The sequence below is a fragment of the Chaetodon auriga genome, chromosome 1 (genome assembly GCF_051107435.1).
Source record: "Chaetodon auriga isolate fChaAug3 chromosome 1, fChaAug3.hap1, whole genome shotgun sequence".
In the NCBI taxonomy this organism is placed as follows: domain Eukaryota; kingdom Metazoa; phylum Chordata; class Actinopteri; order Chaetodontiformes; family Chaetodontidae; genus Chaetodon; species Chaetodon auriga.
Window position 1 is genome coordinate 1,261,394 of NC_135074.1, and position 18,305 is coordinate 1,279,698.

The 18,305-nt window shown below is 42.9% G+C and overlaps 1 protein-coding gene across 4 annotated transcripts in view; it reads right to left on the reverse strand.

The window, feature by feature from the left end:
* The window catches only part of znf414 (zinc finger protein 414), a 33,391-nt gene extending 17,594 nt beyond the window's left edge, over nucleotides 1-15,797 (reverse strand). For 2 of the 4 annotated variants that reach the window (XM_076740567.1, XM_076738979.1), the window contains exons 1-4: nucleotides 15,671-15,797; nucleotides 15,341-15,451; nucleotides 12,342-12,447; nucleotides 11,705-12,237 (exon numbers count right to left, since the gene is read on the reverse strand). In XM_076740567.1, coding sequence (XP_076596682.1) covers nucleotides 11,705-12,237; nucleotides 12,342-12,447; nucleotides 15,341-15,451; nucleotides 15,671-15,719 — 799 coding nt within the window. In that variant the 5' untranslated portion in view covers nucleotides 15,720-15,797. Of the gene's footprint in view, nucleotides 1-7,955; nucleotides 8,624-9,578; nucleotides 9,743-11,704; nucleotides 12,238-12,341; nucleotides 12,448-15,340; nucleotides 15,452-15,670 lie in introns of those variants that run through there. The other 2 variants (XM_076739774.1, XM_076738157.1) reach the window with 2 other exon arrangements.
* Nucleotides 15,798-18,305: the final 2,508 nt, after the last annotated feature.

Here is an 18,305-nt window from a genome sequence, read left to right on the forward strand (position 1 = left end):
CTGAGAGAATATTATGAGCAGCTGAAATTCGGCCACTACTTGGCAAGATGATAGAAAATGATAGAAAATTCTATGGGGAAGGGACTACCAACATGTTTGAGACCCATCATTCATTACTCATCTTTCTGACCCCAATAATCTAAACTAGCTCCCAAGAGATATGGAATGAAATAATTAATAGGCACCAACTGAAAGGTAGGACTGAAATCCTTAAATGGTTTGCCTATGACCCAGATTTCATGGCCAGAAGGTTTAGAAACTGGATTTGAAATGGCATTATGATGTACACTCTTCAATCAAAGTACGGTTTTGAGCTCTCGGCTCTATCAGGAATTTGGTATTTACAAATCAGACTATGTTGGCCAGAAATTACGACAATGGAAAAGAACATTGTTGATATTTTTGAAAAATCTTGTAAAAACACTTTATCAAAAAGTACTATTTAAATTACATTCTGCTCTTCAAAAGTTAAAAAGAGACCATGCTCTGAATATTAACGCAAGATGAAAAACTGAGGGTTATTTCACAATAACACTGGAAGAATGGGATACAATCTGCACACAGCAATGGTTGATGACAAGCTCCCCCCTCTGGAGAGAATTTAGCTGGAAAAATGTGACTCGATTCTTTTGTATTAGAGCGCAAAAGACTTAACTATTCTATTCTGGCTGCCAGCTGGAGGTCCGGTGGAAGTGCAGTGGAAATACACAAAGAAGAAGTGTCCACAGTGTCCTGGAAGCAGTTTTTAAGATAAAAATCTTTAGACATCCAAACTATGAAGGAACACAAACGGAATTATGTAGTAAACAAAGAAGTGTTAAACAAACCACAATATGTTTTATATTTTAGATTCTTCAAAGTAGCTTTGCTTCTTGCTTTGATGACAGCTTTGTACACTCTTGGCCTTCTTTCAATCATCTTCATCAGGTAGTCACCTGGAATGGTTTTCAATTAACATTTGTGCCTTGTCAAGAGTTAATTTCTGGAATTTCTTGCCTTCTTAATGTGTTTGAGACCATCAGTTGTGTTGTGCAGAGGTAGGGTTGGTTCAAAGGTCTATACGGTGAATAGCCCTATTTGACTACTGTTCTAATCCATATTATGGCAAGAACCACTCAACTAAGTAAAGAGAAATGACATTCCATCTTACTTTACGACATCAAGGTCAGTCAATCGGGATTTCAAGAACTTTGAATGTATTCTAAAGTGCAGTTGCAAAGACCATCAAACGCTATGATGAAACTGGCTCTCATGAGGACCGCCACAGGAAAGGAAGACCAAGAATCACTTCTTCTGCAGAGGATAAGTTCATCAGAGTTACCAGCCCCGGAGACCTCAAATTAACAGCACCTTAGATTAGAACCCACATAATTCACAGGACTCTATTTTCATTTCCGCCACCAGCGCGGCGGAGGCGTGGCGCAAAGTCTGGTGCGCTTTACCGATGGGGCGTGGCGGCGCAGACTTTGGTACTTTCATGCACTGCGCTGCGGGCGCAACTACTCCCCCTTCTTATCTCAGTCCCACCCAGCGGCGCAACTCGGAAGGAGGGAGGGGAGAAGGCGTGGAGTAGGTTTGACACTGCCGAGTCCAATCTTCACCAATCACACCAGCTCCTCGCCTCACCTTTAAAAACGCTGCTGGCGAGGCACATGGCAAGTTTCGAGGATGACTGAACCCGTGCAGGAAACTGTCCGACACCCAAACTTCTCACAGCAGGAGACTGACTTTCTGGTCCCGGAGGTCCAGGCTCACAGTGGCCTTTGTAGATAACGTTAAGCATTACAATGACAACATTTGTATTTGGAATGAAATGACGTCGGTAATAGCGGACAACGATCATCACTTACGTTTTTTCCGTGTGTCTGTCTCTCTCTGTCTCTCAAGTGTTCTGAGATAGATGCAGTATATATGCTCTGTAGGATGCCACGGCTGTTTCTGGTTGGCACAGCGACGTTAATTGATTAGTTTGCATCCCTGTTTCACCTGTGTACATTCAGTCAGGTTGAGTGACCATTACGCGTGCCAAACGCGCTTGCGATGCTGTCAGATGAGATACTGATCAAAATACATAAATTTAGGTCTGACTGTATGTGCTGACTCAGATAGTTGCTTGAATCGTGGCTATTGCTAATTATTGATCGCAGTGAAATGCCAGACACTGTGGAAACCTGCCTGTGAGGTATTGGTCACGTGAGCACATGACTCCGCCGGTTTCCTCATGTGCCTCATGTACAAAGACTTGCGTGGATCTCCTACTGAGACATGGCGTACGCTCAAATCCAGAAAATGTCGTACGCACAAAAATATCCAGATGTATGAATCTGTGTACACGCATGAATCCAAGCACATTTCCTTTGTACATCCCAATCAACGTGGAATTGAGCGCACATGTTGGAGTACCCAACCCCTCCCTGTCCACGCCCCTATTTAAATATGCAAATCATATTTAAATGAGCCCTGCACCTGGGATTCCCCTCTCTGCACATCAGACAATCAAAGAAGAATGAGTAAGACGGGAAAGAAATAGAATTTCACCGAAAGCGAATTGGAGGCGCTACTCGCTGAAGTGGAGGTGCGCAAAAATGTGCTCTTTGGCACGCTGTCCTCCGGCATAAGCACCAAACGCAAGAGGAGTGAGTGGGTGAGTGTGTGTGATGCTGTCAATGCTGTGGGGTCAGAGAAGCGCACACAAGAAGAAATAAAAAAGAAGTGGTCCGACATCAAGGTGGACGTGAAGCGGAGGATGGATGCCCACCGCCAAAGCGTGGCCAAAACAGGCGGGGGGACAGGAGAAGAGGGGCCCACCCCGTTTGAACAGAGTGTCGCCGCAATTTTGGGTGACACTGCTCTCTCAGGGGTGGTGGGAGCACATGTGGGTGACTCTGATTAAAATACCTATGCATTTGTGTAACTCACAACAAATGTGTTCATACGGTAGCCTGCTCACAGCCCTATAAGATAGAGGTTCATGCGTAAGTGCTGTATGTATGGTATTATTTGGTTTGAAATCTTTTGAATTTAAATTTAAACATGGCAGCATATCAAAGACGATATCAAAGACTTTGACTCATGTTTGATTACTCAATTTATTATTTTAAAACACAAGAGAGGACACGCAGTCACAGCCACGTGCCACAGGCTCAGGGGATTCCTCCACACACTCGGGGGATTCCTCCAGCATCCCCAGCGTCTCTGGCACCAGTACACCGCATCCACCGGCTGCTGCTGCTGCTGCCCGCCCCACTGGCCGTGTCCTCACCCGTGCTGTGCTGGAGTCACAACAAGAAATCATTAGAGCAATAGGCGGCATAAATGATCGCCTAGATCAATTAATAGGCGTTGTGCAAACTTCCCTGCTCTGCCGAGTTTGGGGTGTCACCGTCGCAACACCGAACTTCACCGGAAAGACCCGAGTAGTCCCGAAGGACGACGGACAAGTTACGTGTGGCGTGCTGCGCATGTCTTGTTCAGGAGAGACAGCGCTAAACAACCGGGTTGTGGCCATCCATGTCGTTATTTGCTGTTGTGCGTGAGTACAAAGTACGTTTACATTTGTTGTTATTATGTGTTGTAACGCGCCACCATACCTGATGCACGTTCTTGCTCACGGACTTTTTTCGAAGTGACGTATGTAGCTACAGGCCGGTAATGCGTCCGTCTTTATCCATGTGTGTGTTTTAACCGTGTGGGTCTGTTGTGGTTGAGTGTTTCATGCATGGATGATTGCAATATCTGATGATATGTATGTTACGTTGTGTGTAATGACGCAGCCTGAAGCGCCCCCCGTGCGGCCATTAAGAAGTATTAATAGACAAAAGTTCTTGTTTTACTGCGTTCTTTGTGTGCTACCATTCGTGTGTTTATCTTACAGACATGTTAATAGCTGTATTGTGTATTTGTTCCATACTTCAGGAAACCACAACATAAAGCAATACAAGCATCCTGCACCCTGTTCATGTGTGGACCAAATAAAGAAGAACAACAAAACTCTCTGGACTAGCTGCAGTTTTTCTGACCGAAAACTAAGGCCAGACTGTGTACGCCAGCATCCAACATACATTTCACAGGCGTCCTCACAAATATTGGTGATTCAATAAATGCATTGGTGAATAAGTGAATTCTGCGTCCTTGCCTATTTTACATGGTTGAAATCAAATGTTGCCGGGCCCGAATGGCCTCCTGGGTAGGATGCACATTCATGGGCATACAAAAGTAGACAAAGTAAACTGGATTTACAGTTTACTTTGTTCGTTAATTTTACACACTACTTACACACTATCACACACTATTGTTGCAAATTAGTGCAGAAGTGCGCCGGGGAAAGGTGAGGCTGATTAAGACATTTCACACTTTAGGCATGGGGTTATTAACATGAGTACTTTCCACAAAGAGACAATCAGGGGCTTGTTAGAAAGATCTTAAGCTGTAGTTTAACCAGCAAGAAACAGCAAGTCACTAACTATAACCACTGACTAGTAATGATGCTGTGAAGACGGGATAGAATTTGGGGGCACACATGCTGAATGCGCATCACGGGGATTAATATTAGGACAATTACATGAATAAATGTACTCACCAAGAAGCCACCCATCGCGCACAGTGCCAGCTTGTAGTCTGTTCCCAACCATGCTGTTACTCAGAATGTATGAATCGTGCATTGAACCAGGCCACCTCGCCACAGTGTTGGTTAATGTGTGTGGTCAGCACCTGTATAGGCACAGGCAGCGCATGGCTCCTTGCTGTGTTGCGCTCCAAGGCCGGCCGCAGCTCTGCGCACAGTTCTAGGAGGATTGCCCTCGGGAACTTAAAGCGGCTGATGAGCCAGTTGTCACCATGTGCCAGTAAATCCTCTCTGCCTCTGAACACACGCTCTCTTCGTATTGCACCATTTGCAATGTCTTCTAATACTGCTAAAGCAGCCATTGTTTTTAACGGTATTTTTTGCACCACTTTGCGCATGCTTTTATATCCACTCATGTAATTGCAGATATGTGGGTGTGTTAATTGTTCATCAGTGTTAATTGTTCACGTGTCTCTGATGTGCACATCCCAACATTGCCTCTAAGTGTTGCCAAAGGATCAACGGCTGTAGAAACGTGCGTACACCAGCCATGAAGTTGACGTAAGGCACCGCACATTTCCACGGTCATTTCACTCTTGATACATCTGAACTTTGCCGTGAAAAAGAACGTACGCCATGTTTTTGTGCGTATGCACCCTTTGTACATGAGGCCCCAGGTCTGGGGTGGCGAGCTTTCAGCGCACTTTTACGCCGCCGGCGTGGACCGAAATGGACCAAAAATCCAAATCCGCCGACTGATCCTGCCGACACCTCCCCCTACTGCGCTGCAACGCCCATCCTGGCGTACCTCTGTGCGCCTCGGTTTACCGAAATACCAAGCGCGCTGCATGCCCGTCTGTGCTGCACGAAAATACCACTGCGCGGGGTGTGCACCCTGCGCTCCGCCAGCGGCGGGGACAAAAATAGAGCCCACAGAGTTCAAGTAGCAGACATATCTCAACATCAACTGTCCAGAGGAGACTGCATGAATCAGACCTTCATGGTTAAATTGCTGCAAAGAAGCCACTTCTGAGGAAGAAGAACAACAAGAAGAGAATTGCTTAGGCCAAGAAACACCAGGATTTGACATTAGACCAGTGGAAATTTGTTGAGTCCAAATTTGAGATTTTTGGTTCCACCTGCCATGCCTTTGTGAGACACAGAAAAGGTGAACAGATGGTTCTGGTTCTACATGTGTGGTTCCCACCGTGAAGCATGGAGGAGGAGGTGTGATGGTGTGGAGTGCTTTGCTGGTGACACTGTTGGTGATTTATTCAAAATTCAAGGCACACTTAACCAGCATGGCTACCACAGTATTCTGCAGCAACATGCCATCCCATCTGGTTTGCGCTTAGTGGGTCAATCATTTGTTTTTCAACAGTACAATGGCCCCAAACACACCTCCAGGCTACATATGGGCTATTTGACCAGGAAAGAGAGCGATGGAGTGCTGCATCAGATGACCTGGCCTCCACAGTCCCCTGACCTAAACCCAATTGAGGTGGTTAGGGATGAGTTGGACCACAGAGTGAAGGCAAAGCAGCCAACAAGTCCTCAGCACCTCTGGGAACTCCTTCAAGACTGTTGGAAAACTATTCCAGGTGACTACCTCATGAAGCTGATTGAAAGAATGCCAAGAGTGTGCAAAGCTGTCATCAAAGCAAATGGTGGCTACTTTTAAGAATTCATTCATTCATCTTCTGTACCGCCTATCCCTTTCAAGATTCAAGATTGCTTTTATTGTCATTGAGCATGGCCATGTCAATGAAATTTGCATTGCAACCCCCATGTGAAAAAGAAAAGATAATAAAATAAGATAAAATAAAATAAGATGAACTCACACCTAGATAAAATAAACTCACAGATAACATAAATTCACAAATAAGATAAACTCAAAGGACATAAAAAGTCAGCATTTAAAATGCATATACAATATACATAAAATGCAATGGTACTGTGTGTATACTTAAATGTTAAGTACACAGAAGGTGCAAGTGTGCAAAAGAAGTGTTCTCACAGTCTCCCTCCAATAGGTGGGAGTGACTGTGTGTGGCTATGTGGGGGGGAATGTGTGTTTGGCAGCGGGGGGGGGGGGGGGGGGGGGGGGTGAGGCGGCGGGGGAAGGGGTGTGTGTGTGTATAGATGTGCGTGTGTGACTGCGGGGGGGGGGGGGGGGGGGGGGAGTGCGTGGGTGTTGCTGCGGGGTGGTGAGGTGTGTGTGAGGTGCTGCAGGGGGTGATAGCCCTGACAGCTCTGGGGAAGAAGCTGTCCCTCAGTCTGTTGGTGACTGGGGTGACGGGGTTGCGGGGGGGCTGGAGCCTATCCCAGCTGTCAACGGGCGAGAGGTGGGGTACACCCTGAACCGGGTGCCAGTCAACTGCAGGGCTACTTTGAAGAATCTAAAATATAAAACATATTCTGGTTTAACACTTTTTTGTTTACTACATAATTCCATATGTGTTCCTTCATAGTTTGGATGTCTTCAGTATTAATGTGCAATGAAGAAAAATAAAAAAATGAAGAAAAACCATTGAATGAGAAGGTGTGTCCAAATTTTTGACTGGTACTGTACATAACCACACATTACCAAAGAAACAAAATAATGAAATAATAATAATGCATTATTCACCTATTTCAGCTTGACATACATTAACTTTTCAATTAAAGACAGTGCGCAGTGTGCAGTTTCCAATTGGTCCTAGTCTGTCCTGGAATCAGTTTTTTTTTAATCATTGTTTCTTAAGCTATATTCCTTTACATTGCCAATAGAGTGAAAAGATGTAGAATCATGCTTTGAGTGATGTATCAGTTTTATTTTTCAATACTGTGACATAACGCAAGATAATGCACCGGACACATATCCATGCTCCGTCCTCCACGTGTCTCTGATTGCCCCAAGCTGTATTTCACAAGTGGAGTGTTTTGCATGTCTGCTTTGTTAACTTGCTCAGACCGTGTTTATTTGGTAACTTTCCCTTGATTTTTGTGCTTCTACCATGGGTAAGTAGGCTTCGTAGTTAAATGTTAATGGTTCTCTCACTCTCCCTCTCTCTACCAGTCAAGGCTGTCCACCCAGAGCCTGGTTCTGCCTGAGATTTCTGTCTGTTAGAAGGAAGTTTTTCCTCACCACTGTCGCCAAGTGCTTGCTCATGAGGGAATTGTTGGGTCTCTGTAGATAAAGAGTAGAGTTGGGCAGTATCCAAATTTTGATACCGTCAAACCTTCCCCACATTTCACCGGGGTATATGGTATTACCGTGACTAAATAAAAATCACTTTGCAGGTCTCAGAAGGAGCTGCTAAAATGTCGGCTTGTGCCTATAGCATTCAGAGACAGAATAGCAAACATTGCATAGGCCTAAGAATACTGAAAAAATAACAACAAAACATGTACAACATTAACAACTTTTATTGAAAAATATTTTAAATATCAGACAAATCAATTAGCAGCACAGAACATTAAATAACAAGTTAATAAAAAACATAGAATCCTAATGTAATACTGTCCGTAATTTTTAGAGCCTACCTTTTGACAGTCCAAACTTTTTTGTCCATCAGAACAGGCGGCTATTTAAAACCAAATAAAAACAAACTAATCTATTGGAACCTATTCCAGGTTTTTCGCCAGAAAAACCAGCATGTTGACTTTGTCTGGTTTGAGCAGGGCATGTTGATTGACGACTTTGCCCGCGGTGCTGAAGACCCGTCTGATGGACCGCTTGTAGCACATACACAGATATTTTCGGGCATCCCTTGACATGAGAGGAAAACGCCTGGCTCCATCACTTTTCCACCAGAGAAGGGGGTCGCTTCTCCCTCCTCTACTCTGATGGCCACTGGACCTGAGGAGCTGGTCACATAGTCTTCTCCAGACAAGATACCAGTGAAGTCACTGACTCATTTCAGTGTGTTGTGAACAGCCTGCAAGACATCTGTGTCCTTCCAGGTGAGTGACAGGTTGCTCCCTCTGTCGTCAGACGGGACGTGTCTCATTGCTTGGGCCTGCTCGAGGATGTGTTCTACCACGGCTAGTTTAGAGCCCCAAGCGAGTTGCGCAGTCCTGTCGATGAAAATAATAGAGACTATATTATACATATTCTAGTACACATATGTCAAACTCAAGGCCCGCGGGCCGGTTTTGGAATTATTTCTGGCCTGCATGATAATATCTAATTATTATTAGAGCTGGCCCACCAGTATATTGCACGCACCACTAGTACTACAAGTCCCACAATGCCAATGTCAATCAAAGGAGTCCCTGCCCTACTCTCGTTACCTGAGGTCAACTTTCAGCTACCCTCTCCCCGAAAAATGGCTAAACGGAACAGTGGACTTTGAAAACAGGGGTTTTCAAGGCAGGTGGGAGACAGAGTATGTGTTCGCGGATATGAAGGGCAAAGCTGTTTTTCTTCTGCGCGGAGACACTATGAAACGAAACACCGTGACAGGAAAAGCTGCATAAAGAGCCAGAAGAAATGAATGCAACAGATTTTTCTTGTATTTAATGTTAATTTAATGTTCTTTATAGATAAAAACGGTCTTAAAAGCTGTGTTAGTTCCAGGTTCAAGTGTCTGGCTTAGACTAATGTGCATCAAAGAGCAGCACACTCAGGTTTAATATATGTTTACTTTTTGCACTCTTTGGGCATTTTTGGTTTTTCTTCGAAGGAAATGATTTTTTGGCTATTGTTGGCCTGTGGAAAAATGTTTTTATTTGAAATTACTATGGAAAGCTGTAGATAAAGCCATAAGAGGCTGTGTTAGTTCAAGGTTCCATATATGCAATAAGGTCATTTCAATCAGTTTTCAATAAACATTGCACCAGTCCAGCCATCGAATTGGAACAATTGTTTTTAATTTTGGCCCACTGTGTATTTGAGTTGGACAACCCTATTCTAGTACATGTTATTCTATGCTCCGCCCTTGCGTAATAAATGATAATAAGCTAATAAGATGTGTTTATTAATCTGCACCGCATGTAGCCCTAGACCTATAACAGATTGATATCAGCTTACCGTTATGAGAGTATGCTCTGGGAGTCCCAATTCCACTTGCTTCTTGTGCAGTTCAGTCTTCTGGTGCCAGCTGTGCGAAAAAGCCCCGACAATATTACGGCACAGTCCGAGGGTCCGCTCTGTTTGTTTGCCTTTGGTCCGGTACTGCATTTGTAACAGCCAAGCTAAGATTGTGACCAAAAGAGTTAGCCTACGGCCAATGCAGGGACCTGATTGCAGCAGAAATGTTGGCAGCATTGTCCGTGGTTATGGCTGAAAGTATATTTGTATCGAGTTACCAGTCCTGAAGCGTGTCCCTGAGCCACAAGATTGTCTGCAGTATGGCTTTCAGGAAAATACGTTGTCTGGAGGCATATAGACTCAAGTTGAAAATATTGAATGGCTGTTTTGGAAAAGTAGTTTCGTCCAGCAGCTCATACTGGGCATCTAGGATCTTTATCATGTCTTTAAATGACTTTTTTTTCTACCGTATGGAAAGAGACCATTTCTTTCGTCTAGTACTTGGTCACCGCATCGGTACAGGTTTTCCAGCGGATACTGTCCCATTTGTATTTGGTTATTTTCCAAAAACGCCCCATTATTGTCGGTTGTGTCATGGTTGGCCTAGTTGTCATCAGTGTTTGTCCTGCATTGGCATCAGAATCAACAGGAGGGGTTGAAATGGCAGCACCTTTTGAACTCTGAGCCAAGTTTATTCATGCAGCAGTCAGCGGGTGATTGACTCTAAGATGGGCCCTTAGGTTTGAGGTGTTTCCATCTCCGCTGTCACGGCCTTCATGCAAAACTGGCATACAGCCTCTTCAATGTTCACTGGTTCTCCTTTATCGTTTGGCTGGAGCCTGAAATGCTGCCAAATTGCAGCTGTAGTATTTTTTTTTGGGACCAACTTGCTCGATGCATGACTTGCCATCTTTTTATCTTTCTCCCTTCTGAGCTGTCACGTCACGACGTCACATCCAAAAACTTTCTCACGTCATCTCCCTAATCAACAGTTAAGAGAAACATTATAGCCTGCTATTAGTTTTAAATTGTAATAGTAGCCTATTATATTGAAAACTCAACCACACATACATAGGTGTTGGACAAACACTCACTATTTAGGCATTAAATAAATTATATTTAATATTATTGTGATATCTTGAATATAGCCTAAGTAGTAGTGTGCTGAGTGCTTTGTGTTTAGTTAACAGTAATAAAACAGTGTGAGTTCTGGTGTGCAGTGCTTAAGTTGGCCCCTATAGACCTATATGCGCAGCATTTTTTTTTAATGAGTGTAATGAAACTGATACCGTTGCTATTTTTAGATAACGCAGGGTACCTTATTACTGGATTACCTCCCAACCCTAATAAAGAGTATAGTCTATACCAGCTCGATATGGAAAGTGTCCTGAGACAACTTCTGTTGTGATTTGGCACTATACAAATAAAACTGAATCGTACTGAATTAAAGCCCCACAGTTTCTGCTGTGTGGTTACATCATACCAGTATTTAAAGCAGGACCACTGCAGTAGTACTTATTTTTTTTCACAATCAAATAGTACTACTACTTTATTATATATTCAAATTTGAAATATTTATTGACAGCTCCAGTGGACAGGGAGCTGACTGTTGGGACAGTGGTCAAAGACATCGCATTTCTGAGGGTTAATGTTCGGCACAGCTATAAACTGCTTATACTCATACTGGTGGGTTTTGTTACACTGATGGATAAGCTGAAGAGTCATCGCTGACTTGAACAAAAACTTCACGTCTTTTTCATTCTCTTTGTTGTGTCCTCTGCTCTGAGAAGCAAAGATCCACATTCAGTAGAGTGGTGTCCTCAAGGATCTGCATTATCGGACATAATCATCAACTGAAATTCTATTATTAGAATAATTAAATTTTCCAGTATATCAGCCACTGACATATCATGGAACCCTCTCTCCTTTCATCAGTGAATGGAGAGAACAAACTCCATCTGCTGCTGAAGATTGTGAACGGATATGGGCTGCTTGAGTCTCCAGCTTTATGTAGTTTAGATGATCAATTTACCACCTTGAATGATTTCATTATGGAACATGAAAGTAAACATGTACCCACATCAGGCAGGTTACAGCTGTGTGCTTTGGGGTGAGGAGAGCATTACCTTGATTTTTCTTCCAGACAGCTGAGGACCCAGGAGGAGAGTGAGGAACTGATCCAGGAGACCTGACCTGTGTCTGTTGCTGAGCTTGGGAATCAGGGGGGTCAGGAGCTGCTACTGGGCTGACCAGATTTAGAGATAGCGGCAGATCACCAGCTTTGTTCCTGAGCTGAGACTGGGAAGTGGTCTCTGCAAGCTGCTGAGGGGCAAGCTGGACAGAGGAGGTCTCAGGTTTAGACAGGAAGTGGGGGGCGAGAACAGGGGGGGCAGCAGATTCTGGCTGAGGCACAACAGCTGGGAAGGAAAGGTCTGGGTTTTGTATTTGAAAGGGTAGTTCCTGGGATATTGACACCGAGTCCAGCTGTGGGGGTTCCTGGTCAGTGTCCATGGGGTGTATGTTTGGATTGGTCACAGCAGCAGGCGGAGGGAGAATAGGTTCAGTCAATTTTGTCTTGCCCCGTGGCACTTTAGAGCAGGTGTGCAGGTGTGTCAGGAGACCACGGTAGGATCGCAACTTCGTGCGACAGCTCTCACACCTTCAGAAAAAGAAGCACCATTACAGTAGTCAAAAAAATTTTGCTGATGCATACACAGTATCTCAGCTAAGAGTGCAGGAACAGTAAAATAAAAAGCAACTCACAGGAAGAATATGTTGGGTTTGTGATGATGCCTCATATGTTCCATCAGTTTCTGCATGTTGGGGAAGGAACCACTGCAGCCAACGGTAGAACAAAGCAAGACTTTTCCTGAGGGGAGGACACACTGTGTCTCAAAAGTAGTTTGGACACTTTACTACACTCAGCACCTGAGGGTTAGAGCAGTGAACAGCATGGAGTCATACTGCACTGCTTCACATTGCACTCAGTTTCTCCCACCAATGTCTGTTTCCACCACAGTTAGTTTTGTTTATAGCCTATAGTTATTCAGTGCCGCTCTGTGTACAACAAAAAAAAAAAGTTAAAAAAAAAAAAAAAGTGCAGTGATTCCAGAGCATCAGGAGAAACGATTGTTATAACCCAGACCTCTATTGGCAATTTGAAAAAATCCAAACCTGCCCTAAAAATTATCAGGATGTTCTGGCTTCTGTTGTCTTTGATAAATCTCGAAATCAGACCAATTTTTCTTACTGTCTGGGGAACATGATGGTATGTGTTCCAACAGTTTGCTACGGAACCTCCCAAGAAGATCCAAATGTAAATCTGTATTCTCTGCTTGCAAAACCATGCTCTCAGACTCATATGTGCCCATGGATTTGTAGATTTGCAGTCCTGGCTACATCATGTACTGCCTGTGTGCTAATCATTTTACTTTAGACTCCTTTGAGGGCCGATACAAAGCAGGATTTGCATCACAACTGAATCTCAAGGATGAACTGATACCGACTGCAAATTTAGAATATGTACATTTTATCCTTTTTATGTTGCTTTCTGTTGACTTCATGGGTTAGTGTGTTGAATTTGCCATTAGCCTTTTTCCACTGCTAATGTGGCTAATGGCATCTATTGTAGACACACACGCTGGAGCAATGTTGTCGTATTTAATATTGATGGACAGTCAAGTGAAACTGTGTGAACTTTACACCTTATTTGAAGCCAACTGAACAAGCAGAGTAGTAAAGTGAATATGGGAAAACAGTTTTTTCACTTAGCTTTTAGGTCACGAGACCTAACATTATCTCCAAAGGTTCATTCTGCAATTGGACATGACAGTTTCGGCTCATTTTGCTTTCAATAGCCGGACAGCTTTTAATGGGTAACTAAGCGGTTAATTTTGTGGACACTGGACTGTATCTCCCTGTGAGTGGTGTCCTGGAATATTTCAATATCCCACACAAATGGGAGAAGTTCCAGTCAAATATTAGTTGTGTTTATGGACCCTATTTTCCCATGTTTTTATATCCAAGTGATTAATGGGGACAACAATTTTTGAAATTGGTCCAGTACTAAGTGAGAGTGCTGCAGCCACAAAATGGGCTGTCATCTAATCCCTCCGGGCATTTGCACACCATTAAAGTATATCCACTATGAGTATTTGTTTTTGCCACTGACAAACTCAGATTGTTATTCTAAGTTTCTGACACCATTATGTAAAGGTTCCTACAGAGATAGCTTTTTTGTTAAAGAGTGAGATTCTTTTTGTTAAAACAGAAACAGCTGCTATTATACTCTCGCCACAGCCACCAGACTCCACTTACAGAAACAATAATTTTATCACTGTCAAACTCACATTCAAAATAACAAAATAAAATTAAGCAAAACCTTCTTAGTTCATCTTTACACTGTCCCAACAAATCTGGTTTGGTTGAAATTAACCCTTAATTCACTGAATTGGGAGGGAAGAGAGAGGGCAGATATCAGAGAGGCAGTCTGGGGAAAACAGTACGCGGAGCCAGAAGCCAGGAATTATTTTCACCAGACATTTTGACTAGAGACATTTAAATATACCACACTTCAACAGATTTCCCTGCTAATAAACAGTAATTACCAGAAAACAGAAACCCTGATCCCTGTCAGCACAGTTGAAGTAACAGGTTGTTGTGAAGTAGCTTTAATTTGTGAGAGCTGTCCAGCAATTGGTGGTCAGAGCTTGTCTGCCCTGGCTATCTTGACATTTGGCTCATCTTTCCTCTCCTCAAAGTGTTTTTCAATGCATTTAGCCACAGCAGCTCTTGATTATATAACATACTCAAGCTCGAGGTACTGAACTAGTTCTTTGAATCCCTCTTCATCTACCACACTGATTGACAGCATATGGGTCTCAATTACACAGCACAATGACTGGGTGATGGCCTCGGACCATCAACAGTGCATCAAACAATATCATCAGTGGTTAACCAATAAACAGTTAACCACTGACATCCCTCACTGCAATGAAAGCTCAGTTGGTTTTGTTGTTACACGAAAGCCCCCTGTGCTGCGCTGATGTGTACTTGTGTACTTGTACTTGAGAGACATGCACCGTTGTACACTATTGTGCTTACATAACATTTTGCCTTGTCTGCCCAAAAGATGCTGTTAAGATGCCTAATCCTACTCCTTTTCTAACTCTGAGAATTTATATTATATTTACATTATAGGGCCTGCTCTTTCTTCCAAACACATGTAACGCAAGGCCTATACCTCATTTTCATTCCTATTTGGACCCAATAAATAGACCCATTTTATTTTTTATTTTATTAGTTTTTTTTCCCAGATATGTTTCCATGCATTGCCAATGGGCTAAAAAGAGGTAGAATTGTTTTTCGAGCAGAGTATCCCTTTTATTTCTGTAAACCTGTAATATTTCACCATCACCGTTAAAAAGCTCTAAAATAAACAAATACACAAATAGCATGATATAAATTTTAGGTCATATGGCCCACCCCTGGCCACGCATGAGACATCAGAGACATCAAATCTTTGACATCGACCCAATGGAAATCAGTCAAATAAAATGGAAATCCCTTTGATCTTGGGTTATGAATCCGAGCGCATGGATTTGTAAACCTAGATTACAAATGTACACATGGCTCTTTCTTCTCTAAATCCAAAGGGTCCGTATCTTATGCAGTGTAGTTAACGCTACGTTACAACTGGCCAGTATCTGGTGAAATTTCTATTGCTGCGACCCACACACGCACTTCCAGACTGGGGAGCTCACCAGGAAGAGACTGAGCTGAGATCTCATGGTCCTTTACGTGGCTTTCCAGAGCGTTCACGTCTGTGTACACCCGTTTACAACCGTGCAATGGACAAGTTATCCTCTTGTTTCCTAAAAATGAACGAAAGAGATTTTATAAAATGCCGTGTATTTAACTGATTTTGTTATGTGACAGCAATGCTGAAAATAACGTCATTAGCAACGACGGAACTCGAGCTGGTTGGCGTGTTAGATAATTTAGCTCACTGGTTAGTCACATGGCTAACTTGACACTTGGCGTGTCGTTGAGTACATATGGTATCTGTCTGCAATGTTTGCAACTAAACAAACCTCCGTTTCCATTTTCAGCTGCCTGTGGGACTGTGTTGTTCGCAGACATCACAGTGGCGGAGTGGTCGAGCACTGCAGCAACAATAGTGGAGGAACAGAAGCAGACTACAAGTACCAGAATGCAATGCGACAATCAGTGCGCTGATAAAGATAAAGCCGCTGAATAGCCTCTGTGCACAAGCCATGTGATGTACTTCCGTTTTTCGCCTGAAGTCGGCAAACCAGTTTCCGGTTTGCGGCTAGCTTCATCCGCACCACAGTGAACTTTACAAGATGCCTGCAAAATCTGCCAAAGATATCGATCAACGATGTTCATCGTATCGTGGATGCCTACTCCCCTGCTCCGAAGAGCAAACGGGGAAAAGGGTTTCGTCTCTACATCTCTAGTTACGTTCACCAGTACGAGTGATTTATTGGTGACGTTAGCTGGCTAGCTGACGTTAGCAACGTGCTAATTTTTTAGTTTTGCGTTTGCTTCGTATGTTCTTTACTGTTACTTGTTGTGCTAACTGTGTTGACTTTATGTCCATTTCAGTGTCAGACAAAGATCAGGGCACAGGTGATGTTTCTGGGCTTGATGTCAGTCGAGGGCGGCGATCCCAAACACCGGCTCTTGTCTTGGTTGCTGTGTAACTGTTCCATTCAAACAGTGTTGGCACTGCGTTTGCTGCTAAAACCCGTCTACCTTTGGGGGTCATTCGAATTTGGGCATTTTCGAAATGTCGGCTGCATACCTTCGTATGCTGAGTTACCGAAAATCCCGTCCTGCATATTTTCTGCAGCCACTGTGCACGAAGTTCGGTGTCCTTCGGGAAGTAGTGGAAGCTAAGCTCGCTGTTATAGCGACTTGAGCCGGCACAAAGTGGCACACAGCAGTGCTCATTAGAGCCATCCACCGTCTTCTGGAACTTAAAAGTCCCTCTTACATTATACTTCGTCTTCTTTCGTGGATGTTGATTCATTTTTCATTCCTTGTATTTATTTTAGCACTGTTTTGACTGGAGCGGGAAGTAAACCGGAAACTGGTTTGCCGAGTTCAGGCGGAATCGGAAGTACGTCACTAGGCTTGTGCACAGAGCCTATTGGGACACAGACACGCCGTGTTGCATGTTGGGACGTGGCCGCCATCTTGTGAAGAACGTTCCTTTTTGGCAAGTGTAGATGCTACCTGACATGGGCTTATCATATCAATTCCTAAACCTGGCAAAGACCCCCAGATTTACTGAAAACAGAAGGCCTATAGAAACTACTTACCTACATGTTCACCATTCGTCTTCAGACAGGGATTTCCAATCTTATTGCAAAAACATAGTCTGGTTTCTTAAAAGGAAGATCAATCCATAATAATATAAGGCTAGTAATGGACATCATTGAATATAGAGATCAAATTGAAAATGATGGGTTTCTTTTCTTTTTAGATTTCTATAAAGCGTTTGCCTCTGTAGAGCACTCATTTATCTTCTAAGTTCTTGAACAAGTAGGTTTTGGAGTCAGATTTGGTGGTCTGTATCAGAATATCAACAGCGGTGTCATACTACGCCATGGCACCACCCCCAGCTTTAATGTTAATGTAGGCATCCCACAGGGTTGTCCTATCTCATCATATTTATTCATTTTAGTTACAGAAATGTTGGCAATCTACATTAAAAATTGTAATGACATTAAGAAATTAAATGTATTGGGTACCGATATTGTCATCAGCCAACTAGCAGATGGCACAACAATATTTCTAAAAGACAGACATCAGATTCCAATAACCATCAAAAAAAAAAAAAAAAAATTCTCCCAAGCTTCTGGGTTAACTTTGAACTTAAACAAATGTGAACTACTTGCAATTCATGACACCACTAGAAGACATCTGTAATATCCCTATCAAGTCAGAAATCAAGTACTTGGGTATTTATCTTACAAAAGACCAAAAACAAAGTCGATCAAATAAAAGAGAGTAAAGCCAAATTAAATTCATGGCTCCAAAGAGACTAGTGATGGGAATTCCGGCTCTTTTTAGAGAACCGGCTCTTTCAGCTCGGCTCACTAAAAAGAACCGGTTCTTTCGGCTCCCAAACGGCTCTTCAGATTTTTTTTGTTGCTTTAATCGATATATTACCAATAATAATGTAACATTATGCACAAAATGAATGAATAATGTAAAAAAAAAAATATTATACTACTATATTATAAATATGCCTTTATTTTTTCACTCTACAGTGAACTTTTAACTAATTTAAACTTTTAACTTTTTTATACTAAGCAACTTTAAAGTCAAGCAACACAGAATCCCTGAAAAACACACGACACAACAAAATGTAAATTAAAAATATTTACTTCTCAGTGCATCAATAAATAAACTATGAAATACAAGAACTTTTAGCTTTTTTATACTTAACAAATTTAAAGTCAAACACAGGATCCCTGAAAAACACACAAGAGAAGAGCAAGTTGCAACAATGCACAGTCTGCTGAATGATGCTGTTGACACTGCAGCAGGAGCAGCAGCAACAGTTGCAGATGACACACTGGCACCTTCATTAATACCAGGTTCACCTGGTTGCTTCTCCAGTGGAACTGTTGAATGGACAGTTCTTAGGTGCCTGTGGAGGTTGTTGGTTGAGCCGGCTCGATAAGAAATTTTTGT